Source organism: Epinephelus moara, chromosome 7, assembly GCF_006386435.1.
Source record: "Epinephelus moara isolate mb chromosome 7, YSFRI_EMoa_1.0, whole genome shotgun sequence".
Lineage (NCBI taxonomy): Eukaryota > Metazoa > Chordata > Actinopteri > Perciformes > Serranidae > Epinephelus > Epinephelus moara.
Window position 1 is genome coordinate 14,436,062 of NC_065512.1, and position 26,505 is coordinate 14,462,566.

The 26,505-nt window shown below is 41.2% G+C and overlaps 1 protein-coding gene across 5 annotated transcripts in view; it reads right to left on the reverse strand.

Annotated features, from left to right (window-relative positions):
* The window catches only part of dachd (dachshund d), a 122,358-nt gene that overhangs the window by 25,597 nt on the left and 70,256 nt on the right, over nucleotides 1-26,505 (reverse strand). For 2 of the 5 annotated variants that reach the window (XM_050049271.1, XM_050049272.1), the window contains exons 3-6: nucleotides 24,199-24,351; nucleotides 7,227-7,399; nucleotides 6,963-7,098; nucleotides 6,678-6,809 (exon numbers count right to left, since the gene is read on the reverse strand). In XM_050049271.1, the coding sequence (XP_049905228.1) occupies nucleotides 6,678-6,809; nucleotides 6,963-7,098; nucleotides 7,227-7,399; nucleotides 24,199-24,351 (594 nt within the window). Of the gene's footprint in view, nucleotides 1-6,677; nucleotides 6,810-6,938; nucleotides 7,099-7,226; nucleotides 7,400-14,438; nucleotides 14,511-24,198; nucleotides 24,352-26,505 lie in introns of all 5 variants that reach the window. The other 3 variants (XM_050049268.1, XM_050049269.1, XM_050049270.1) reach the window with 3 other exon arrangements.

A 26,505-nucleotide genomic window follows, 5' to 3' on the forward strand; every position in this document is an offset into this window, starting at 1 on the left:
GTCATAACGACGGTATGTTAGCTAAGCTCTGTAAATCAGGCTGATGTTGGTGCTACACTGAGTGACTTGCTAACGCCGCTAGCGAATGGTTATCTAAGACACTGAGGTGATTATGAATCTGATCAAAAACACTATATACAAAAATTAAAGGTAAATACTAACAAAACAATATGTACAGAGCTGACTGTTAAAAGTTAAGTAAAATTAAGTTAGTCGTAGTAACAGCCTACTGTAGAGTTGACAGAAAGCAAAGAGACAAAACGTTTCACAGTTAGCTTTATAACTAACACACTGTTAATAGCATTTACTAGGGATGCACCGATTTATCGGCTGCACATTGGTATTGGTTGATATTCGCTTCGGTGACTGCCATCAGCCTATCGTCAAACAAGATGACATTCACCAATTGAGGTGGCTGATCTGTGGCTTTTCTGTTGTGTCACATCAAATTTGCACAGGCTAAAAAGCAGAGCTCAAGACTAATGGAGTTCTGGGGCGTCGGTAGCGTAGTGGATAGTGCCGGCGCCCCATGTACAGAGGCACTGCCTCACTGCAGCAGCCATGGGTTCGATTCCAGCCTGCGGCCCTTTGCTGCATGTCACTCCCCACTCTCTCTCTCTCTCTTCCCATTTCAAACTCTGTCCTGTACATTAAAGGCAAAAAAGCCCATAAAAATAATCTTAAAAAAAAAAAAAAAAAGACTAATGGGAGTTTTGTTGTCCTGGGGAGAAAATCACGTCACGAAAGGACGCAGTAAAGTCACCATCCATGCATCAAGGAATGCACTCTATTGTTTGCCTTGATAATGCTACATTATGAACAACAAATCAGTGTTAATGTCGGCAGTAGGAGAGCTACTAACGTTAGCTGTTAGCAGCCAGTGGCCTTAACTAACTACTGAAGGAGGTTGGATTGCGGTAAATTATGATATGTTCAAACTCTATTCAGTAAAAAATACCATTGGGCAAAGGTAAACTATAACAATCTCATGATGTGTTCAAATGTAATCTTGAAAATGTAGATTTTGGTGAGAAACTTGAATAAATTCAGTTTTTCTGAAGAAGAAATTTGTTAATGTTTTTACAGTAATATAAAATGGGTATTGGAGAGGGGATTATGATTTGTTATATATGCAGTAAAAATGCTTTTGAATCAGTTATTTTTACTTTTTTCAAAGATGTTTTTCATGCTACAGTTTATATGAAAGGTTGTTTCATAAATTTGTATGACTGAATTTGTGCTTTTTCAACCGTAGTTAATGAAGGACTGATTGACTTTAAAACAGCAACAACAACAACAACAACAAACCTATCTGTATCTCTATTGGCTATTGGCCATATTGTTATTGTAAACACGGGTATCAGTATCTGTGTTGTCCCAGAATTTTACAATCTGTGCATCTCCCGTATTTACCATTTGTTTTGTTACATAGTGTTTTTGATCATTCTCACAATCACCTCAGTGTCTCAGAGGACAACCATTGGCTAACTTAAGTCATGAAGTGTAGCACCAATGTGTAGCACCTGATTTTTGGAGCTTAGCTATAGGTAAGGTCGCTACGGCTCTTTGTTACAATTGATGCTTGGAAGAGCTGCCAAAAAATTAAAGTAACTGACGTACATCGTATTGCAAAAGCGAGTCATAAAGATAAAGATGCTTTTCAGCCAGATAGGCTGCTTAAAGACTGAGGTGATGACCAAAATGAACAAAAACACTATATACAAACACAAACAGCAAATACTGTCAACAATATGTACAAAGCAAACTGTGAAAGATGAAGAAGTGTTAACTAACATAAGGAGGAAAAAGCATTTTGATCACTAAGTTGGAGCTGGAGTGCTGACAGCAAGATGTGAAGTCAGTAAAACATCACACTACATTGTGCAGAGTTGAGAGCAGGTACAAAAGGATGCACCACTAGGTGAGATAACACACCACAAGCATCCATTTGTGCTTGGGAGGACATTATGAGTGCATCTCCTGTTGTGTCAACAAGGATATATAACGTTTACCAGGGAAGCGCCAATATCATATTACCAGTGAATCACCCGCTTTTAAAATATGGTTTACAGAATCAGTTTACACACTGTAGCTGCCTCCGACTCTGCTGTCAGGCGTTTTAGCTCTGCGTAAAAGAGATGTGGCATGTTTAACTGCAGTGGGAGGGCTGAGGTAAAGTGGTGAAATTTGTTGTTGGCAAAATGCTTAAACTGCCACATGGTATTTACAGAAAACTCTTATACTTTCGACGTACATACATATGGCTTGTGTTTCAAACACCTTCTCCCCGAGGAAATAAAATGATGTCAAGTGTTTGATGTCCAAAGTGAGTTTACAGCCAAAGGCTTCCGTACCTTTCAAATTTCCCCTTGTTTGTCAGCTACCTGCTGTTTCACGAGACAGAGGCTTGTCGGAAGCTATCGCCACAGACTTTCTGTTTGAAGCAATTCAATTAGTCACATGTGAGATAACACTTAGCTTTCTACTCGCCTTTTTTCCTCACACAGCATCTAATCTGCTCTTTTTTTTTTTCTCGGGCAAAATTTGGACAAAAAATAATCAAGTTCAAACAACAGCCCCCCAAAAAAAACTACCATCTGGTTGCTCTGCACTGGGTGACACAACTTTGGAAATGGTCTTTTTTAGACAACAACAAACAGCCTTTGTCCTTCATCAGCAGAGATGACATGAAAAAGACGAGACATGTTCATAGGATATGAGTGATGTGACATTATAGTGGCTGTCTCTGAGGTGTCTGGCTATTTAAATAGCTTCCATATGAGCCGGGGCACTGCATCCTTCCTCTGCGCCCACTGTGCTCTCTTCTAAGAGTGCATTGCAAGAGATTAATTTAATGCTCTGCCAGGATCATAAAGATCAAACAAGTGGAGAGATATCATTAAACCATTGGAATGTTATCTCATTTATCTAAACAAACTGATGCGATGAACAAGCCTAATTAAAAAGCTCACTATAAACAAAGCTTCGGATGGCGAGGCCTCACCCCTCTTTAACAATGGAACACATTTATTTTATTAATCTAATGCATCATGTATCATATCATTACAGTTCAATATATCTATCATTAATTTTATTCCCTTCACTTAAAGCTTTTATTGGAATTACTTTGGTTATTAGTTGGTTCTAATGTATTGGTTACCTCTGAATCTGGCTGCTACAATCTCTCTTATCTCGCTGCATAAACCTGTGCATGTTATTCAAATTGCCTCATTTATTATGATAGCTTCCTCATGTAAATTGTGCTGACTGCTCGCCCTTGCACAGTCCTCATTAGACTAATGAAAACCTTCAAACGAAAAAACTAAACAACCTGCCAAATAAAGGTCTGGGGTTATTATGAAAATTACAACTGTGGGAGCCGGGAGAAGCTCTCTTCATTAATTCATGCTCAGCAAATTGGTAACTAATTTAGTTGCACTCCTCTGCATTAATGGGTTATTTTATAAAAATGTTTTCCACAGCCCGAGACCTCTGGTGCACACACTGGAGAGCTCAGAATCCTAATCAAGTCCAGTGACATATTAGGAATTGACAATCTCAAAGATAATGCAGCGCGTGTTTGCGGCTAGATGTGTGTGGGTCAACTAGCTAGAATTGGTGTGGATTGCCGGGTCATTTGCTTTCTCCTCTAATATTGCGGAGAAATTACAGTCCATTTGTGTTGATTATCTGAGTATGGAGGAGGCACTTCAGTTAAGAAGTAAGATTTCTGCTACTGAGGAAACATTCGGTTGATTTAGTGTGTGGATACTTGGTTAAATCGCCTTCTATCTCTGTTTGCGTTGCTCTGTTTGCCTGCCTCTCTTTTCTCGTCACACACACGCAAACACACACACACATGCAGACAGTTAGACAGTTTGTGACCCATAAATTCAGCTCATGATCCTGCTAATTATTACTATTCACTGCTTCACACCCTGTGAGTGAAGGTCTAACACTGATCTTCACGTCAGCCCAGCCAACAGGGAACATACAGCCCAATGATTTCCATAGTGGTTTTAATATCATTATCAGCCTCACCCCACCCTGTCTCACCCAGTACAGCACAGCACACCACAGCACACCCCGCCTCTGCTCCGCTCAAAACCAACAGAGAATACTAAAATCTATTATTTGCTTCATTTTGTATTTAATCCGTCATGCTCAGTAGATTTCTATCTTTTTTCTTTGCTTTTCCTTTTTTTTGTCTTTACAAGTGCGGCGAAATTGTAACGTAATAATACCATCAATTAATAATAAAAACATTTACTCTGCACAAAGTGACTGAGGGTCAGAATTTTGAATATTTTTCCCAGAGTTCACAGCTAATGGGGATGATAGGAAAAGCACATGTCAGCAAGTCTTCTGCTTTATAAAAATGGCTCATTATATATATGTATATATAGATATATGTATGTATATATACACACACACAATATTATTTTTTACCACATATCTCGACATCGTTATTGCGACAACACTGTAGGGTTGACTTTAAGTGCTCTCACAAAATATTTACACATTGATATTTTTGATAAATATTCATCAGTAATGAGGATTAAGTGGGTAAAGGCGATTAATAAAACAGCTAGAGTAGTCTGGTGAGTTCAGAAAATTACAACACTTTACTGCAATGTCGCCTTTAAAACCAGGAAAAGACAACACATACATACATCAGGGTGTCCACAGATATGACCAAGTTAAATTTAAGACTATGGACATATCTCCATTACTGGATATTCACAGAACCAAACATGAAAACAGCAGAGTAACAACCTTACTATCACAACTAATTAAAATAAATAAATAAACTGCTGTGTGTTATTAATCGAGTGTAACCAAGTCCAGTTCAGAGGGGTCCACTGTGTCCAAGACAGGCTGCCATAGTTTGATAAATCCCTCCATATTGTCATGAAGGGTGTAAGTCAGTTTTTCAAGAGGGATAGCTCTTCAAATTTAAGACTTTTAAAGAGCTTTAATGCCACCTTATAAGAAATTTAAGACCAAATCTTTACACATATATATATATATATGTATATGTGTGTGTGTGTGTGTGTGTAAAAGCACTGATGTCAGTTCAAAATGAGCAGCAAAGAAAAATGACAACAGTTGGGTGAGTTTAAGTTTAACGTGTTCGATGTAAAAAGAAAACAAAATCTCATCGCTGTCATAGATGATATTTTTATAGCAATTTTAGGTCTGTCCAATAATTGTAGACAGTCATTGGCTCTGTCAGGCTGGAGAAATTTTCGCGGTGATGTGACCGAAAATATTTGTCGAAACTGATTTTAAAACGTTGTAAGAGTTTTTAAGGGCTTATATTAAGAAAACTTAATTTAAGACACTTTAAGGAGCTGTAGACACCCTGATATATAGTGTAGGTTTGTAGGTATATGTATAAAATTCTGATTTAAAAAATCAGAAAATCATCACAATGCAAAATCTGTGAAAATCTAATTATACGAAACCTATTTCATTAGTTGCATTGTTTCATGTCTTTCTAATTATTAGTTTTTTCTGTTAAAAGAATAATATTCTGGGCTAATCTCAACTCCACTGTAACTGAACAGTGTCCTACTACAGTGAAGGAAAAAAATCAGAGCAAAAAATGGCTTAAAAAAATGATCCGAGCCTTTTAAAACATGCAGGTATTATTGCAGAATATTACTAAAAACAATCCACTTCATCTACAGGTTATATCTAAAAGAGATTGCTCTTAAACATAATCACAGCATGTGTCATATGAGGGCTGACATGTGTTGTAAATGTAAAGCATCTGCAGCGACATCCAACCAGGAACAGTGATTCCACCGACAAGCAAAATATGTGCAGCATTTCATCCAAACATTCACACAAATCCACTCATATTCACACTTGTACAGGTTACCTCTTCTTAAGTGCATATCTGATTTGTAGTCTCAGTCTTAAAGGGTTTGACTGGCTACATCAGGGGTTATTGTCACAGTGACACCATCTATAACTGAGATAAACTGAAAGCAGGAAGAATAAAAAGGTCGACTACAAATCCTGCCAAAGGCTCAAAACATTTCTCAAATTGTAGTATCAATATTTACAGCCTTCGAAGATCTCCAAGTTCTATAAATGTCAAGTGTTTTTTCAATGAAAATACACACACACACAAGGTTTTCTTTTAGATTATATTTTCAGTTAAAAAATGAGTGTTATCTTCCACTCCAATTGCTGCACAAAAGTTGATTACACTTGAAGGCACCCTGACCAACACTAGTGTCACAAAGCTGCTCTGCCTTTGGTGACACATTAACCAAATGTCTCCACTGTTAGCTCAGTGGGTCCTCCTGCCTCCGCTGATTCTGTGTTATTAACTTTTCTGCAGATTTACAAAACCTGCTCCACTCTACTTAAACCGTCGAGCCTTTGTGTTTGTTACCAGACGTGATTCTCAGGATTACAACTTATATTATCGGCTGCTAGAGCAGAGCCGGTCCAGTAGAGCACAAATGTAGTATTCAGTCAGTTGTTGCTCATAACATCTGTCATTTTCATATATTGTGAACATTGAATGGAAGGAAAAGCTAATTATATGCCCTTAACTTAAATGTGTAGAGTGTGTTTTATGAAGAAATAAAATCACAGTTTTGCAGCGTGCATAGAGGAGATCCTTCACAGCATTTGGTGTATCATGAAACCGTACTCACCTTTGTCAGTGTGCATCCTCTTTACTTCATGGCTCATGTCGTGGGCCAGGTCTCCCTCTTTAGGCCCAGGCGGGATGTTGGGGGACAGACCTAGCAGAGCGTGGTTCATGGACAGGCCATTGTGGTGTATCGCTGGAGAGAGGATGAGAAAACATGAGTGGCGTTAGGGACATTACCGGGAAGACGTATTCCTACTCCGTCTTTGTGAAATTTAGACAACACAGCGACAATCTGCACGGCACATTCGCATGTTTTCTTCACCATTTCTCTGTGTGACAAACGTACGTATCCTGTCTGAGGAGCTTTCTGTGTGGGCTGGGGAGCTGGACACACTGCTGCTGCGGTGGGACGATGGGTGACTGCCCGGCCTCCTGTGGTCTTCTAAGGAAGGAGCAGGGGAGGGACTGTCCGGCACACGTTCCTGAAACCCCAGCAGCGCCAGAAACACACAAACCAAAAATAAATATCCTATGCAGACTGAAGCGTTGCAGCACAGGAAGGAGGAAGTTGCTGTGTTATAACATCACTGCTTTCTGTTTTAAAATTTACCTTTATAACAGAGGTGACCATTCTGGAGGGCAGGCTCTGGCCCTGTGCTGCGGCGGCCATGTTTGCAATGGTGCTGAGGTGGTTCATCTGGCTCATCGCCATGGTGACAGAGGCTGGGGGCAGGCTGACTGGGATCAGGGGGTGTGGCATCATCATGAAGGGGAGTTCCAGGCCTGAGACACATGAAGAGGTCGTTGGTTACCCAATGATGCGTATTATGAGTGAGATATTCACAGGGGAAACTTCTGAGGCTCTGGCCCGAAAACTCAAAACCTGCTGCTGTTAATTCAGCAATCAGTAATTCCCACCACTGAGATACCCTTTAAAAATGGTGTCCAATAACACTAAAGCTTTACACCGCCGTCCATTAGGACAAAAAAAACCGAATGATTCAAATTAATCGCTTCTCGGGTATCTTTCCATGTTAACATAATACACATAAATGTTTTACAACATACGTTAATAATAGATACTACTGCAATAATAATAAAGAAAACGGCAATGATAACTATATACACAGTCATTCAAAGACCAAAGTTTACACAGCAATAAATATGCATCAATTATTCTATGATGAATAAAAAGGGCACATTATGTAAATTGTCTCAATATTTACATATAAAAAAATATCTCTGTAAAAACAAAGGCAATCTTGAAAGCCATTACCCAAATGACTAGTTAAATGTGCTAATGACAAACAAGTACCGTCAGACCACAGTATGGCAATGACTTTAGGCTAATTATAGCAGCCTATATTCCAGACCGGAGAGAAGAAGAACAGAGCGAGACTAAAAAGACACTTTCAGCTCCGCACAATAATGGGATTCTCCATTTCTTTCTTTTTTATATGCACACAAATTATTCCATTACAACATCAGAGATGTCTTACAAATGTTTTAAATTATTCAATTGCTGTCTGGCAATGGACGCCTAATTGGGAAAATTGAAGACATTAGCAGTCCGAAAATGTAAAGAACGTCTTATAAAGATACCATAGGGGGTTAGTAGTTAGTCAAACTGTGGCCCTGCACTGTGCTTCTGAATGGCTTAATGAAAACAAGCCAACTTTCAAAGGACATGAGCGCAGACAGAAGGTCAAAGCTAGGTGTCTGTACCCCCCCCTACCTCAACCACGGCTACCCCCTCCTTCCTCCCCCTCTGCTCTATGGGGACTTTGAACTGGCAGGATCAAAAGTGACTGGGAACAGTTTGGTCTCATTCCTCCGCCACTCAGATGCTTTTCCTCAAATGCTTTAAAGAAAACCTCATAGACACTATTGGATCTGATTGAGCCTCTCTGTTGATTTTTCACTCCTTTTTTTCTCTGTTTCTTGGCAGCCCTGTTCAAGGTAAAAAAAAAAAAAAAAAAAAGAAAGAAACGCTGTGTGAAAGAAAGAGAGAGGAGAGAAAAAAAAGATACTGCACTACAGAAAGCTGATCCACAAAACAACTTCACTCTTCTTTTTCTGACAAAACATCAGTAGCCAAAGGGCAAGGAGATCTGCATGGCGACGCCTCTAAAGAGAAGGACACTGGTTGAAAAATGAAAGGACATGAGAAGTACTCCTCTCTGTCATTCCCCTCCTTCTAAAAGAAGCATTGATTTCCATAAGAAAGATGGCATGCAGTTTCTCAGTGGCGAGTATTCCCAAACAATATAAAGCAGCGGAGATTAAAGAAAGGCGGAAGCCAAGCAGCACCTTGTATCAGCGCCTCTGCTGTAGCTCAGACTGAATCAATTACCACTCAGCAGGCTAAGCTCAATTAAAAAACACCACAGAGGGCCTGATTGCGGGGGTACTTACTGTAGGACAACATGGGGAGGTTTAGGCTACCTATCAGCCTTTCAAGGCCACTCAAGGGCCAGAGTGAAGAGACTTATTCTGCCTTTGAGGTGGATACATTACACCCATTCAATCAAATGCAGCTATGCATAAAGGCGCATGGACTTGAGTGGCCAAATTTCCACAATCATCAAAAATGTTGGATTTTTACTTCAGTTATATCTCGTATTTGATGGTGTATGGACTTCGGTGATGTCTCCCCACCTGACAGACAGCCTGGTGGGGAAACACTGGACCTCTGTTCGCTCTAAGTGGTATTAGTCTCGCTTTCAGTGCCTGTCCAGCCCCTTTCATGTCACCCCGTCCCAAAGCGGTGTTTCTCCCATAAAGGCCCATTCAGGCTACTGTAGGGGAATGTGCCACAGACCAACAAGGGTTCACCAAATCCCTTTATTTGCCGCTGAAAGGAGCCAGGTGAGGAGGATATTGGTTTATTCAAGGAATCTGGCATTTTTGCAAGACAGTTAAGTGTTTTTTGGTTTCATTCATATGCAATCCCGTCCCATTTGCTCCGTTTACTCTCGCTGAATAACGGCAGCACACATGCCTGACTAATTCTTAACTTGGTGATGATAATGCACAAGGATTTTTTTTATGTGTTTCTTTCCCAAAAACAGAATCAACAAACATTAGTCAGACTCATTAATCACCAAGATATTGTGTAGATATTCCAGTGGGCAAAGCGTTAGAAACATATTTGTCAGTTTGTGTTTATCTCTGATACAGAAGTTCAGACCTGATGAGAGGTGAATTCCCACAAGCGCCCCCCCCCTCCCTCCTGAAGGGCATAAACAATGCATTTGGAGTAATTTACCTGAAGTAAGCCTGAGGGACCCGCAAAGGTGAACTCCTATTTACCATCATTAAAACTACAAATCACTTAATACCAATATAAACAGCTCAGCTATTATGTCGTGCAGTGCTCGGGAGTTCACGCATGGATAAGCAAAGATCTGAATCGCGGAGGATGAATTGAATGAATTAAAACAGCCCTCGGTAACAGCATGATTAAAAAGCTGTTACATCAGAACCAAACCGCACGGCTGACGGTAAGGTCCGACACTTAAAAGCATCGCGCAGAGAAAAAAAAAAGAAAAGATTGAATGTTGAATGCTTTAAAATGATTAAAAAGAGAGCAGTAATTTATTTTGATGACAGAAATGATAACCTGCGGTGATTTGTGCAGCAGTTAATCTTCATCTAAACAGGACTTCAGCCTTTCTGGACATCTAACCCTACGGAGGAAAATAAGAAAAAAGGGAACTAAGCCATTGTCATTGAAAATGGTACGGAGGTAGCAGCCAGCCCCTTACCCTTAACTCTGTTGTGGACAGATTTCCCCTGACAAAAATTAAACTAGCTCCTACTTGGCACTTTATTATCTCTTCAACTGAATGATTTATTGTTTGTGGAGCGAAAGAACCAAAGAGAGGGGGAAGATTACATTTCCAGCCAAAGCTCAGGCCTGATCTCGTTTTTTACTCCCTCTGTCCAGGAAAAAAGCTCCCGACAAACAATAATGTCAGCTGTAATTGATCGGAGGTCGCCGGCTGGGCCTGCAGTAAAAGCGCACTATTTAAGCGACAATCGGCCCCGCGCTCTTCAGACGCTGGCTAATGAAGCTGTCTGTCTGGGCTATTTACCTTCTCTTAAATGGAAGGGGAGAGATGTACTGTAAGAGACAGGGCTGGAGAGGATCTGCCTCTCGCTCCCGTGAAATAGGACCTGCACATGCCTCAGGAATGTATAATTGGTTGGCGCAGCCAAAGCTGGGGATCCGGTGCTAATTAAATGACTTGTTTAAAGCCTATCTGTCTTTGTTTGGGAGGCTCTGGGCTTCAGAACAATGCATTGTAAATGCTGTTGTCAAACAAACATTCCTGGTTATCCTTTGATTTGAATTGAACAAGACAAAGGGCTGATTTGCTCAGCGCTAAGCCTTTGGTTTTCATGGCGTTGAGATATTTTTTCCCTCTTCTGATCTGTCAAACTGAACAGGACCATTCCAGTCAAGCAGCTAAATGAACTGACTGACTGCACAATGCATATGCAGTCCGCCCGCTGCAAAACAATCTCAGTTTTCCTCCTAATTGCGCTTGTAAAATGCCCCCATGTCGTGTATGTATTTCTCCAACAAAGGTGAGACGGCGGTGCACACACATGGAGGGTCTTTGTTGTGGTCGTATCAAGGATTTGCACACCAGTCCCAAAAGGAAATGAATGGCTCATGAAAAAGTGTCTGTCATGCGGCAAGACATTTAGAGGTCTCTCCATAGCACTAATCAGCTATTCATCTTTACTATAACTATTAATCTCCTCCAAAATCAGAAAGCCCTGCCACGTGAGATGGAGGGAGCCTTATAGCCATTAGATCAAACATAAGACACAGCCTCCATAAATATGTTGTCTGGCATCGCGGTGCCACTTTACACAACGCGAGCGCATACATATGCACAGGAACTGCTCCCACATTCACACACACAGGCGCACACACACACATGCAAACAAGAAAAAAACAGACACACACAGATGGCAGGTTCAGTCAAGGCTGGTGAGTCCTGTTTCTCATTAAAATGGGGGGAGAGAGGAAGGTATTGAGCTTTGATGTAGCCACCCACAGCCCCTCGGTGTCATTGAATGAAACTTTGAAGCCTTTTGTGTTTACGCAGTTAATGTTGATAATAAAGCAAACATCTTGCCTTTGTTAAATACCTGCTGTACACTCACGTATGCGAACACACACACGCACAGACACAAATGGACACATAAAAAGAATAAATCTCACGGTAACAAGGAGGTAAACATGAAAACATACAGACAATGACGCTGTATAGATAACTGTGTATAGGTACGTGGAGCCAGCCAAACATTAAAACACATGCAAACAATATCCTTTACATTCCAAGAGCCATGATGATTGGACACATTTCAAGCTAATTCACATCAACAAACAAAATGTGTTTCGCATGCCAGGATAAAGAGATACACTTTCCAATGATTCAGGTGGGCGAAGATTTCCTGCCAAGATGCCTAATGTAGTGTAATGTAAGAGAAACCATGATAAGAAAACATTTCTGGTTTGATGAGGTAACATAATTGCTTTCCTACCCAAACCACCCGAGTGTAACATGTGGTAGAAATTATCAAGGAGACAGACAGAGGTGTTTGTCCTTTAAGTGTATAAAATCTAAAGCAGGCAACTTTTATAGGATAATTCAAATCCTCGCCTCTAATGGCACGCATTCCTTATGAAAATTGAAAGATCAATCATCTCTGTGACAGATCTGTTGTAAAAAAAAAAAAAGTTCTTCCCATCTTTGAGGAGAAATGCTGCACACGTCTCGCCGCCGCCCCCACCCTCACTCGCCCCTGTTTTAGCTGTCTATTTGTCTCTTTGCTGAAAATGTTAACGAACAGGGCAATAATCAAGCCATATGCTTGCATGTGGCAAATCTCATTACAGTAAATGACCTTTACCAACCAATGCCAACATCCTTGTGCTTGATAACACAGAGCGTATAAAGTGGGGGAGACAATGGTGGGTTTAGTTAACACAATCATGCACATGGCTGGGGGTGGCCAGGACGGCCAGGCCTTCAGGACACATTAGCAAACACTGTTCGCTTCTCTAATTTGGGTCGGAACCAAGCTCACTTTACATTTGTCACACATCACTCTTGATAAATACGCAACATCGGCACGAGAGCACCCAACATCTGATCGCTGACAATAAGCCGTGGCACAGAAAGTGCTGCGAGCAGGAGAGGAGAGCAGAAGGAGAGGAGAGATATTACTAGCAGCTGTTACTACTGCGGGTGCAATATATTCAAGCCCAATCAATAAAGCTCCTACAGACAGTGACACCCAAGCAGACAGAGGAATCATTTTCATCTGATACTTAGCAAAGGCTCCCCTTTTAAAAAGATTGCTTTCAGTCAATGACAACCAGTTGTCATTTGACTAAGGCTCCTGAAATGAAATATATTGACGAGTGTTATCAATCACGGCCCACTCTGCCGTCATATCACTTTGGTGGACGGGGAAGGGGGGGGATCAGTTTGCATGTGGTCATCAGATCATCCGTTTTAATTACAAAATTAGCATCACTACCTCCTGCGCTCTCACTTCCTCCATTACAATCACCTCCTGAGAGAAAATCAGTAATGCAGTGTATAGTTTACAGTAGTGCTAATGAGTTCAAGGTGAACTGACTGTAACGTGAATTTAATATGACTGCTGTAGGCATGCTGCAAAGCAAAAGAGATTTAGTAGTCGATACCAATACCAGTGAAATGCCATGATTCTTGATTCCCAATTCAGTATGAAAAAAACAACAACAATATAACCTATGTGTTTTACATATACATATAAATTGAATTAAAGTAAAATTTAGTTAGAATTTATGATGATCCACCTCAAACCTTAAAGTACTATGTGGGCTCATGGTTTTGATATACTGTATTAATATATCGCCTATGGTGTGATAACATTTGCCATTTGCTCCGCCCCTCCTCCGCTGTGATTGATCAGCTAAAAGAGTGCAATCGGCTGTAAAAGTGACAGTGACAGTGGCGAGGGCAGTGTTTTACCCAAAGTTGAACATTTTTCAAATCTCAATGACAAATAAATAAATAAATAAATAAAAATAAAAGAACGTGCCAAATGTGCAGCGCTCAGCACAGAATAGACGTTCAGCGCCTTGTCATGCAACTGGCATTCGTAACATAAAGTAAACATGCAGTGCTGCCACGGCAAAGCATTTAAAAATTCGCAAAAACAAACACAAAAAAAACAAACAAACAAACAAACAACAAAAACAAAACGCTTTTCTTTTCAACGAGTTAGGGCGGAGTTGCGCCGGAATTGTACTTCTTGTTCCTCTTCTTACTTGGATATTTAAAGGTTCAGCAGATATGCTGGCGTGGAATATAATATAATACGTATGTTTTCTTTTGTGTGTAATTGCCGAAAAATAAAAATTGTTGTTTCCATTATCATGGAATGAGCCGTTTATATCTACATCTGGCGCGGGTCCTTGTTCATGGAGATCACCATGTCGCACCACCATGTTTCTACAGTAACCCAGAATGGACAAACCAAACACTGACTCCAGATAGGGCCATTTGCATTTCCGTGTCTGACACCATAGCTAACAGCCCTCATCGATGAAAGCCTTGGAAAAACTGGTCCGTTCATTTTAAAGACCATTCAGCTCCCGGTAAAAATCCCCCGAACATCTGGATTTTTATTTATCAGAGAAAAAAGGTGAGCACACAATAGCAGAGATTGGGCTAGCTAACAATGTTGGAAAAACACTGAATTGTAATGTGAAACTGTTTTATTCAGCATTTTTAGAGGTTTTAATCACCTGGTCCGTTTGTTTGGGAGAGGAGGAGACCTCTGTGGATAATTGGACTCCCAGGAAAAACCTCCTGAACGTCTGAATCAGAAATAAAGTGAGCACATGTCAAGTTATCAGAGAAAATAGATGAGTACACACACAGTAGCAGGTGCTGGGCTAGCGGCCTGTCTACGACATGCCAAACAACATTGGAGAAACACTGATTTGTAACATGAAGGTGCTTTGTTCAGTGTTTTTACTGGTTTTAATCACTGAGTCTGTTTGTTTTCGAGAGAAGGAGACCTCTGTGGATAATTCGGCTCCCGATAAAAACATCCTAAACATCTAATTTTAAGTTATCAAAGGGAAAAGGTGAGCACACATTAGCAGGTGCTGGGCTAGCAGCCTATCTGCCAAACAGCATTGGAGAAACACTAATTTGTAACATGAAACTGCTTTATCCAGTGTTTTTACTGGTTTAAATCACCGAGTCAGTTTGTTTTGGAGAGGAAGAGACCTCTGCGGATGATTCGGCTCCTGATAAAAACCTCCTGAACATCTAAATCTTAAGTTATCAGAGGGAAAAGGTGAGCACACATTAGCAGGTGCTGGGCTTGCGACATGCCAAACAGCATTGACGAAACACAGATTTGTAACGTGAAACTGCTTTGTTCAGCGTTTCTACTGGTTTTAATCACCTGGTTGGTTTGTTCTGGAGAGGAAGAGACCTCTGTGGATGATTCGGCTCCTGGTAAAAACCTCCTGAACAATGATCACTGAAGGAATTTCAACCAGGAGAACTTCTAGCTAGTTGCAATCTGCAATCCTCACTGCTAGACATCACTGAATCCCCCTAAATCTTACACACTGTTCCTTTAACACTTGTAGGCTCATATGCTGCCCCATCAGGTCTAGAATAATTGCGTCTTTAGTAGGTACAGCACTGGAGGAAAATTAGTACCATCACATTTTGTGAATTTTGGCATTGACTTGCTACCAAAGTATCAGATCTTGTGACATCCCTAGCCTGCTCTAAAAAAAATTTAGCTACGTAGTTTGGATTTAATCACATTTGAGTAAAGAGATTAAACAAAAATAACATCATGTTATTCTAATTATTTAGTTGGAATGAGTATTTTTTTATTTTCTAACTTAGGGATTCTCAACATAGTCTATGAAGAAATACCTTGCTCTGTTTGTTCACACTGTGAAGGACATGCTGAGATTGTGAAATTCCTTAACATTGTTTGAACTTGCTCTACTCTCTCCCTTTTTATCTCGGTCCCAGGGGAGAGGCTGTGTGATGGTGAAGATGTCTGGCCTCAGTATGGCTGATAGCTCTATTTGGATGAGGGTTCCCATATCATAATTGAGAAGAAACACCTTTCGGTTCAGGCAAACCGACAGAGTGCTTTCGTGGAACAGAACCAACTATTTCTATCACACAAATGCTCTTTGATTCTCCCCCTGATTGCAGCGTAGCCAGGCAATGGAACATTTTTACAGGGTGATCACAGTAAAAGAGTCATTTTGTTGTTGTCATCACTGTATTGTCATTACTGTTATTGTGTACACAGTAATATTATTACTCTATGCTAATGTTACCTCTTAGACATAATCATAGTGAAATGAGAGCAAATGACATCCAGGCTCTAATGCCGCACCGTCTTAGCTGTGTTTGTGAAAACCGCTCCACATTCTATGCAATTACACGCAGCGCGCATATTTCACATTACTCCAACCTGCGAAAGCTCATCATCACTGAAAGGTTGAATGTCATTTATTACACGTATCACATTTACACCAAGTGACATTGTCTTTTCAAATTGTGTTGATCTCTTCACTTTCAAAGGTCAGCCCCTTCCCTGGCTAAATTCAACCTGACAGAGAATAGTGAGGAGGGGACAGCCGAACGCATGCATCACCCCCGCATCAAAGCGCTCCAAATTAATCTATCCAATTAATGAAGAATGAGGCCTAATGTTGATGAGGGATGACAACTCGACTGGTCAGTTGTTTTTTATAGCTCTGCTCCTGCTATTGTGAACTAACCGCAAGAGACAATCAAACAAATATTTCCATGACACGAGGTCTGTCTGGCGCGTTGTCTCTCCTCGTGCTGATTCCTCTCTATAAAGCTGCAACTCCGCTGCCACTCAAAGATGATAGAACTTGATATGGATCATTACGGAAATAATGTTTAATCAATCCCTCCTGTTATTGTAATCTATTTCTGCAGTTGTCTGCGTTTGTGTATTTTGCAGCAACATCAGCGCGCCTCACAATTTCCCAATCATGCATATTCAAGTATTACGCTGATGCTTAACAGGCGACGCAACTGGAATTAGAACGAGGACATTAGACTTCATTAAAAAGAGAAATGATTATCAGGTTTATCTTTTGAAATGTCTATTAAAATGTGTGTGTCGTTCTTCACTTATCTGTCACCTGGCTCCCATGAGCCTGGCAGACTAATAGAGAGATGGTGAGGGCCAAAGCCCAAGAGAGAGACAGAGACCCATCAAGCTCTTTACTCAGGCTGGAAGGCTGTCTGTCTGCTCTGCCACTCTCTGTCTAGCTCAGTGTGTCTGATTCAGTTAATACCACTACTCCCCCCTTCTTTCTTTTTCTCTTTTTTTTTTTTTTTACCCCCCAACACCTGCAGCCTAAACAGACCCTATTTTGTCCGGTACAGCCTTGATATCAGAATAAAGAAAATCAAAACAAACCACACTGTAATTGCATGATTCTGACAAGACAATAATCTGTCGCGGTGAGAGAGGTGTTATGATATGTTCGTGAAATGAATTCTATTCAGCCTATGGCTACAATCTAGTCTCTCTCAAGAGCTTCGGCTGACAAAGGCTCCCACAAGAGAGCTAGAGAGGAAGATGGATGAAGTTGCCCCTAGACACTCATATCAGGTCAGTATGTGCTTTATCCCCTAATGGTTAAGGTTAGGATTGAGTAGGGGGTGATACTAGATCTGAGCCTGAGGGCCATTGTTCTGTCTAGAGGAGCAGGAAGTAGCCACCATCCTCCATCATGGCCCACATTTAGCTGCGCCGGGCCACCAGCTCTAACGCAGCTAGCAGGTTGGAGCGCGCAGCTAGCTAGTCGGATGTGTCCTTCCACCCAGAGAGCTTTATTATTAGAAAGGACATAAACAGACTAATTAAATCGCAGCAGTGGAGCTGGGCTGACAGCTGGCGCAGAGAGTGTGACCAAACAGATCCCTATCAAAGTGCAGGAGCAGCGTCTCTATATGTGTCCTGCTTTTGTGTGCATGACTGTCTGTGTCTGCTGACACGCATGCCTGTATGTTCTGTAAGTATACATACGTGTGCCGCTGCTGATTTGACCCATTTCGGGGCTTATTTTATAATTGATGACTATCATTTTTTCCACTGTAATTTCATTCATACACACTGTCATCTTAATGCCTTATTTATCTGTCTAGCGCAGAGCACATTGACTCACTGATATGATCCAAAATGGTACAAATGCTATCCAGCAGAGCAGTAAACACTCCAGTAATTAGTGCATGGTCTCCAGGCTGACTCCACTCAGCTCTGCAGCATGGCCAAGCACGGACCCCATATAGAGAGGAGCCTAGTTATGCATTGATCTTAGAAAATTAAGGCTAACTGCCCCAGATTGCAGCGTCTTGATGTACCTTCTGGATGAGCAATGTACTATACTTGTATTGTTTGTAGAGTAAACAGGATGATTTGGACTCGCTGTGCTTTAAAATGAATACATCTTGAATAATTAATGATGCCCCCTTAAAGCGTTGTTATCTGTGTGACCGCAAACGCAAAACCACTGATGATGAGAAAATATGGTTTTAACAAGTCAATAATGTTGAGTGCAACAAGAACAGCCTAATCAATGAGGCTGCAACGTTTGCAAACAAGGACTTGAATTATAACGCCAATAATTGATCCCTTCCATTTTTTCCTCTCTCCTTCGCGTGATGTCATTGTTTATTGATTGCTTCCTGCCAGTGAGGGATGATGGGAAGTTTCAGAGTTTGTTTTTGCTATGACTTTTGCCCCCCCTCCCCTTCCCCTCCACCTTTCCCTCCTCCCCAACACTCACCCCCCCCCCCCCCCTTCTCCATTTGAAATTTGCAAGCTGTAGCACCAGCTTAACCAAAAAGGATTAAGTCCCATACCCAACTGAGAACACAGATAATGCTCAGTAATTGGTAAAAAATGAAGATGAATGGGACAGCTAGATAAGGACCAATTAGCTGCTGGGAGTGTACAGCTGTGGTCTCCTCACAGAGCGCTCTCAGGGGCCAAGGCCCCCTCTTTCTCTCTCACGCGAGCATGCACACACGCACACACACCAGCACACGTACACACACACACGCAAACATACAAGCGTGAGGGTGGGGCTTGCAGAAATTAGCCTGATGACCCTGGGAAGAGAGAATGATGCTTCCTCATCATCTCACCCAGAACCTCTTCTCTCAACTCTCAGTCAGGCAACACTCCAGGTACCTGTCACCAGCCGTCCAGCTTCAGCCTAGCATGTGGCTCTCCGCTCCCCGTTGGGCGCAGACAGCCTGGACTGAAGCCACAGATGTGAGACAAAGGGCTTTCAGGTTTTGAAGTAGGATGTAACTGCTTATATACGGCTCAGTTGTGGCGTCACAGATTTATTTCAGACTGTACAGTGAAATCTGGAAGTTCGCAGCGGGGTGTTGTGTCTCCTCCTTCCACGTCGGCGCTGTCTGTTATTTGGTCGGCATGTCGTGGCATCATCTGGCTGATGACAGTGGAATTCCCATATCTAATTACAAACAGGATTTCAGCTCCATTAGAGTTGTGTGGTGAGGAGTCAGATGAGTGGCAGGGCAGCACCCAGTGGCCAAAGAGAGACAGAGGGCGAAAGACGGGGAAGTCGGCGAGACGGAGTACAAAAAAAACAAAACAACAACAACAGAGAAAAGAAGACAAGGGTGAATGCTGCCTTATCTTTTCTCCCCACTCCTTTTCTGCAGGTCTGAGAAACACTTTATTTTTTCTTCCTCTGCTGAAAAAAGCAATTCCTTCTCTTGAAATTGGCAGGTGTTTGTTAGTGGGCAGCTGACAATATTTTCTCTCCCAGTAATGAAGGTTGTGGCTGGGGTCAATGCACTGGGAGGGAATGGCGGGCTGTTTATCCCCCTAAAGGCCCAGCGCCACACGTGTTTTGCTTGGTCTGTGATCTGTAATTGTGGCATTTCCTGAGAGGCGCAGGAACAATCCACATTGTGCTTTGAGAGGGCTCCCCCTGCCCAACTAAAGAGTGTGAGGGAGAATCAAAGACACAGACACACACACACACACACACACACACACACACACACCTCTCATTCTATCTCTTTACATTTCTATGCCTCTCCATCTCCATGTCTCACTATCATTTTTTTTTTATCTGTCTCTCAAACGTATCTGTTTCTTCCTCCCCTCCTCTCACCCAGGATGTTTGGTTATTTTGGCTGAGAGTTGAACTGGCTGTATTTTTTCCTTATAATTAATAACACTGATGCAAACAGGAAGGTCTAATTGTGATGAATATTTAATGCGAGGGAGAAACATTAGCCTGTTCAATTTACATCAACACAAAGACAGCGACGGGCAATCCAACTCTACAAACAGAACAGAGTGTCCTTCACTGGCTGGCTCTGTTGTGCTTTGCTTTAAGCGCTTCACAAAGATCTGCTTCAGACAAACACCGAGATGAGGCACCTGTATTTTAGCCCTGAGGACGGTGGGTTTATGTAGGAGCTCTTTCTGATTAAATGGATCCGTGTCCTTAGTGGTATTATCAGAAGCATGCTCATTATCATATCAATTCCTATCGTGGTTGGTAACATAATTTGTGTAAGTAAACACATCCGTTTGTGTGTGTCTTAGTTTAAGCTGGATGATTATAAAAACTCTGGTCCATTTCCTCAGAGCAGCTGTGGTCTGAGCAGAGAGAAAAAAACAGCATGAAGTCATACCCTAGTCAGCACTGTGAACAACAGTCAGTCCCAACAAAGCTACAGCCAAATACAGTTCCCTTTCTGCCCACTCCGTGCTATATCAGTCAAGTGATTTATATGTTTGGATTGCTATTGGATAAATGGGCCTGTGAGCTGGACATATTAGGCATTCACACTCCAAAATAGTTTGCCAACGCAGGCCAGAGCGAGACATTTTTGGAATGCTAAATAACCCTGTAATCTTGTAAGTCAGCTCTTAACTTGTGAAATTACAAAATGCTTTTATCAAAAATAAACATGTGAGTGGAAGCCTGGGGCTAGATGAAGAAGACAGCATGCTGCTAGCTGTGTTTCATGGCCCCGCGGTGCCGAGCAGGGCCATATTTCTCCGGCGTATTATCAGGATGACTCCTGCTGGCCACCCTGTCACAGGAGAGTGCTTGATATAAACAAGAGATTGCTGCGACACCCAGTAATCAATATTAGGATGGTTTCAGTACCAAACATCATTTGTCTCTGCGACCATTCCTTTGACCAAACGAAGCATTAATTCAAATCATAAATCTGAGCTGATTTAAATCCGAGGAGAGTGAGGGAGAGAGAGAGGCCCCTGTCTGACTGCCTGCCCCTAATGATTTATTTTCTACATTTCTGCGAGCGAGAGATTTGTCCATACTCACTGACAGGTCACCTTCAAACGCCAGTGGCAGACTGTTCATCACCATGCAGACGAGCATCTCATCGCTGCGAGTAAATATTAAAGGAAAAGAATCCAATTGATTGTGGATGGGGCCGAGAGGCGTCACTGCCATATATTTCACTCAGAGAGCTAATGCTGTGGCCCATGCACCCACACCTAGAGCTGCTCCCCCTTGCCAGAATTATGATTCTACCGGGAGCCTGTGTGGCTGGCTGTGGGCTCAAGGTTACAATTTAAATTGTAAAAAGATAAAACAGTTTCTTATTAGCTCCATTGCCATAGCCTTGCTGTTGGTACTCACATTTATCTTTATTTCCGTGACCTCGTAGGCTCTTATTCTTTTTTTTCCCCCTGCACACTCCATTCTCTTGGAGTGATGACCTCACACTTTATGCATTTTGCATTGTTAAATCTGCTTAGAAACACATCCTGTTTTCATCTGGCACACCATAAGCTCCGCAGTGTCAAGTATTACTGATGAAATGTATTCAGGAGTCGAGCCATTTATTACAGTAAGTGAATCAAAACCTCCATTTAGCAACCAAAGCTACAGGGATTACATTTGGTTTATAATTTGGAACGGGCTCATGAATCCGCACTAACATACATTATCATTCTCTTTAATACACTAAGTGGTTCTGTGTGATATTAGGAAAATCCTTCCGCATTTTAGGGCTAATAATTAATTGAAATGGCACATTGCGAAAAACCAGTGCTCTCACAGCAATTCAATTAGACCTTGTTAAAAGCTGATAGCTTTGGGAAACTGTGTTCACACTTTCACTTAGCTATTAGCAATGTTTTTCTTAAATATATCTTTCAACACAAACGTGTAAAACTTCAAGAGAAAACAAGACTTACCTCACCACGGTGGATATTTACAGTGCATACAAACTGAACAAAACAATACTTCACATTTTATTAAGAAAACAGCAGTATGGTGGAGACAGAGATGTAAGTCTGTGGTTTGTATGGGATTATTTATTACCTCTGGCAAAGAGGTTTTTGTTTCTGGTCCTCTGTAGTTATGTGGATGTTGTTAAGCAGAATATCAAAAGCTATTTAATAGATTTCAATTCAGTTTGGTTGAATATCAAGCAGGGCTGCACAGCTTTGGAAAAAACTGACATTGCAATATTTATTTTCCTATAATATGTGTATGAAAAAAATACAGGAATTTCCATCAGACTACTGAAGCTCTGTTTGAATAAAAAAAATAAAGCTAAAATTCTTGATGTGATTTTGTAGGGGAGTACATCTGCATCAAAAATAAAAATAATCGTAATAAAAGTTGAAAATGACTTTCCCTTCTGTTACCTGCTCAATTTCAGGTTGTGGTCGACTACTAGGGGGTTGTGTTTGGTTGTTTATCAGACTTCTTTTGTCGATTAACGTTAGCGTTAACATTACCCTTCCAGCCTCTGGTTTCTTTAGGCTAACTCAGTTAGCATTAGCCTCACTCAAAGCTGGTAACTAGCTTTCACAGTCCAACAACCTGGCAGTCAAGAATGATTGAGAGGGGCTGTGTTAATGTTGCATTATACAAGTGGGGCGGCTGTGGCTCAGAAGGTAGAGCAGGTTGTCCGCTAATCGGAAATTCGGCAGTTCTATCCCCCGACCCTCCGATTCACATGTCAAAGTATCCTTGAGGAAGATACTGAACCCCAAATTGCCCCTGATGGCTGTTCCATCGCTGTGTAAGTGTGTTAAAAACTGAGTAGCTGGTGGCTCCTTGTATGGTAGCCTCGGCCACCAGTGTATGAATGTGTTTGTGAATGGGTGAATGTGACTCGTAGTGTGAAAAGTACATTGAGTGGTCGGAAGAGTAGACAAGTGTTATGCAAGTGCTTATTTATTCAGTAAAGCGAACACAAAACGTTGCCCTTTTAACAGCCATTTTACTGGAACATGAACTTATCTAGTCACTTCCTGCACCTTTTTGGAAAATCATGAGTTTCACTGCGTCTGTCGCACTTGCCTTTGCAGTTATGGTATTTTTCTACACACACACAGGAGAGTCTTACTCTCCATAACAAACGCGGCCAGACTACGTCACGTGCACATGTAACCTATCATAAAAGAGAAGGCTTAGACGGTTATATTAGTCATGAAAAATTAGACCCATGCAAGATTGTTTTTAGAACAAGCAGCAAAATAGTTGTAGCATGAGGTGTTTTAGTTAATTTGCCTTAATTGACTCTGCATAATATGTAATGCGACCATGGCACATGCACACATTGCAATGTCAATGCTGAAATGATACATCGGGCAGCCCCAATATAAAGAAACGTGATAAGCTTTTGTTTGCAATCTGGAGAAACAGGGCAATCGACTGCCAATTTATAAAACACTGCCTCATAATTGTTAAACTATGAAATGTAGAAGATTTTTTCTTTCTTCTAGATATAGGCCGCACCCATTTTAGCCTGCATTAATTGCCCCCTTTTTCCCATATTCCCAAAATACGTTTCACCATCCTAACCCCACCAGAGTTGGAACATGAGACATTAGATTGAGCCATGAAAAAAAGTTGTTTATTAGTTGTATGACCCACCCTCCCATTTTCCAATAATTGGTTGCCAATTCCTTGCAAGTGGCCTAATTAACAAAAACTGCCTCATTACCTGGACTACAACTGCAACCAAATTCAGTTGACAGGCACACACATTTACTCCGAGCAATCCTCTAAAATTTTATGGTGTCCTGCCCATAGGTGGCGCTTACAAAACTTTGATTGATTTGAATGGTCATAACTTTGAAGTCATGAGTCTGACTGACTTGAAATTCAACTACAAGCTGTTTATTTTCTGACAGGATTTAAGATTTCCCAACAGTCACTCTGAGTTACTTTAAGTCAATATGTGTATTTTGATGCAGATGCAGATTATTAATATCTAAATATGTTCTATGTATGACAGAAATTGCATATGAATGATTTGCAGTCTTTGAATTCTCTGAGCATATGTCAAAATGGCGATAAGTATGCAAGCCCTAATGTGTGTGTTTGTGTCTGTACAGTCACATAAAATAGTCGGCAGCAAGCACTTGTCTTCCGGTTATATGAGTGCAAATGTGTCTGTGACAGTGTGTGTGAAGGGCATCCTCACCAACGCTGGAGCTGAGGTCTCCATTCTCTCCGTCGGCCCCATGGTGGTTGGCGTTGCCGTGGTAGCCGCTCATCGCCTCCAGCTTGATCTTCTTGACCTTCATGGCCTCTGCGATGGCTGCGTTGGCAGCTGCTGCCGCCGCTGCTGTCAGGCCTGGAGAGAGGAGGCAGAGGAGACAGAGCGCTTACAGACCGCTACATGTCTGCTGGGGCTGAGCCACTGCACCTGCAAAACCTTTCAGAAACCTGCCCTGGCGAATAAAAAAAACAATGAAAGAGGACTTTTGAAATAATAAAACAATGAATAATTTTATACACTATGGGGAATAAGCGCCTATGAGATCACAGCTTGGTTTTTCATCTTCTGACAGGGGATATCTTCACAGCAGGTTATCATGCTGATGGGATGGATCCTCGTGTGTGTGGCAGCATATGATTTTTATGAATGTTTCGGAGGCTCCACTATATTGATGTATTTGTACCTTGATGGGAACAGATGCAGTCAAGATAATAGTGCATGATGCAAGCAGTTTGTGTGTACAACTTGTAATACGCCACGTATGTGTATGTATAGAGGAACGGTGATACAGTGTGACATGGGAGAGACAAAGTGAGAACACAGAGACTTTAGGATCTTCTTATCGGGGGTGTTTCAATGATACCTTCTAATGTATTCAACAGATCTAATCGCCCTGAATAATGCCCAACATCGGTATTCAAATTCTTCACAGCAATATACAGTACTGTCTCATAATAACACGGCTATTCTGAGAGTCAAGGCCAGTCATCAAGCAGAGTGCAAAACTATAAACAATGCACCAAGGATTCAAGTTTTTTTATTTATTCTAATGCTTGTAAATGGCGTTGAGTCAATTCAATACATGCAGGGCCATGTGTGAAAACTAGGTAAAGGATATGCTCCATAAAACATGTGAGGGAAGGTATACAATTCAGTATCATCTCTCACACATTCTCAAAAAAAAAAAATACTAATGAGGCAACAGACAGAAAGACCCTATTGGGCACCAAAAAATTCCAATGAGAAAAGGAGGATAGATCAGTTTGCTTTGTTTTGAAGTCAATAAAAGACTATTTTTTAACTGCCCATAAAGTGTGAAAAACAGTTTTCAATTTCCAGGAGGAAACTATACAAATATAAGAAGTTAATTTCTCTACCCTGACAGTCTCGCCTCTGCAGTCTGTAATACAAGCTACACAAATGATCATAATGTTTTTGGTAGCCTTAATTTGGGCTTAGCATTATATCGACATTATACCACCATCGCGATATGAGGCTAGACATCATCTAAGGTATAGTATATCATAATATTGTAAGTAGAGGTCAACCGATTTAGCTGTAAAATTGGAGCTGATAGAATGTTTCACAAAGTAGTGTCATCGGCATAACTTGCCGCCGAGAGTGGCCAATGGTGCACAATGTCCACCAGTCCCAAGCTCACGAGGGTAGGGATTTGTTTAATGGAGTAAAAAGGAGCTGACCTGTGGGTACAGCTCCTCAGAAAGCAGGTCTGTCTGCTGTGTGAGTGTCAAAGTGTACTGTTCTTCAGTTTAACATGGATTTACATAAGTTTTTAAATCAGCCACGACGGCGGGTCCAGCGCTGTAGCTGTTAGTGCCAGTAGCGTCCAAGGCTTCGGCATTGAGTGTTTTATAAATAGCCTTTGATCTAAATAGGCTGTATATATATTTCAAAAAATAAGAGTAGGCCTAATAATTTAAAAAGCCATGGATCTAACATGCATCATTTCGTTAATGCATCAAAGCCCTCAAAATTAATATAATATCACTGATCAAAAACATAAGTTTTGGGTCCAGAGTTTCATTCAAGCAGCACATTTTGTGTGTGGGAAGAGCGTAACAGTCACTTTAATGTTGCAGCTGGTAAAGGTGGAGCTCATTTTAAATGCTTTATATACTGCTGGGAATTATACAACATAATTTATTAATTGATTATATGTTGTGTTATTAATCTAAGTCTTCAAAATAACTAAAGCAGATGAATAAATGTACAGTAAAAAGTACAGTATTGCCCTCTAAGTGGAGGAGTGGAACAGTAACATAAACATAAAATGGAAATACTTGAGTGTAAATACCTCAAAATTGTTGCAAAGTAGGGATGCACCGAAATGAAAATTTGTGGCCGAAGCCGAATAATATTAAACGCTTGGCCGAGTACCAAATATTGTTGTTTAGTTTTTCATTAGTTTTTGCAGATGAACCCCCTCCAGATTAGTGTTGTCACGGTACCAATATTGGGACCCACTGTACGATACCAATGAAAATATCA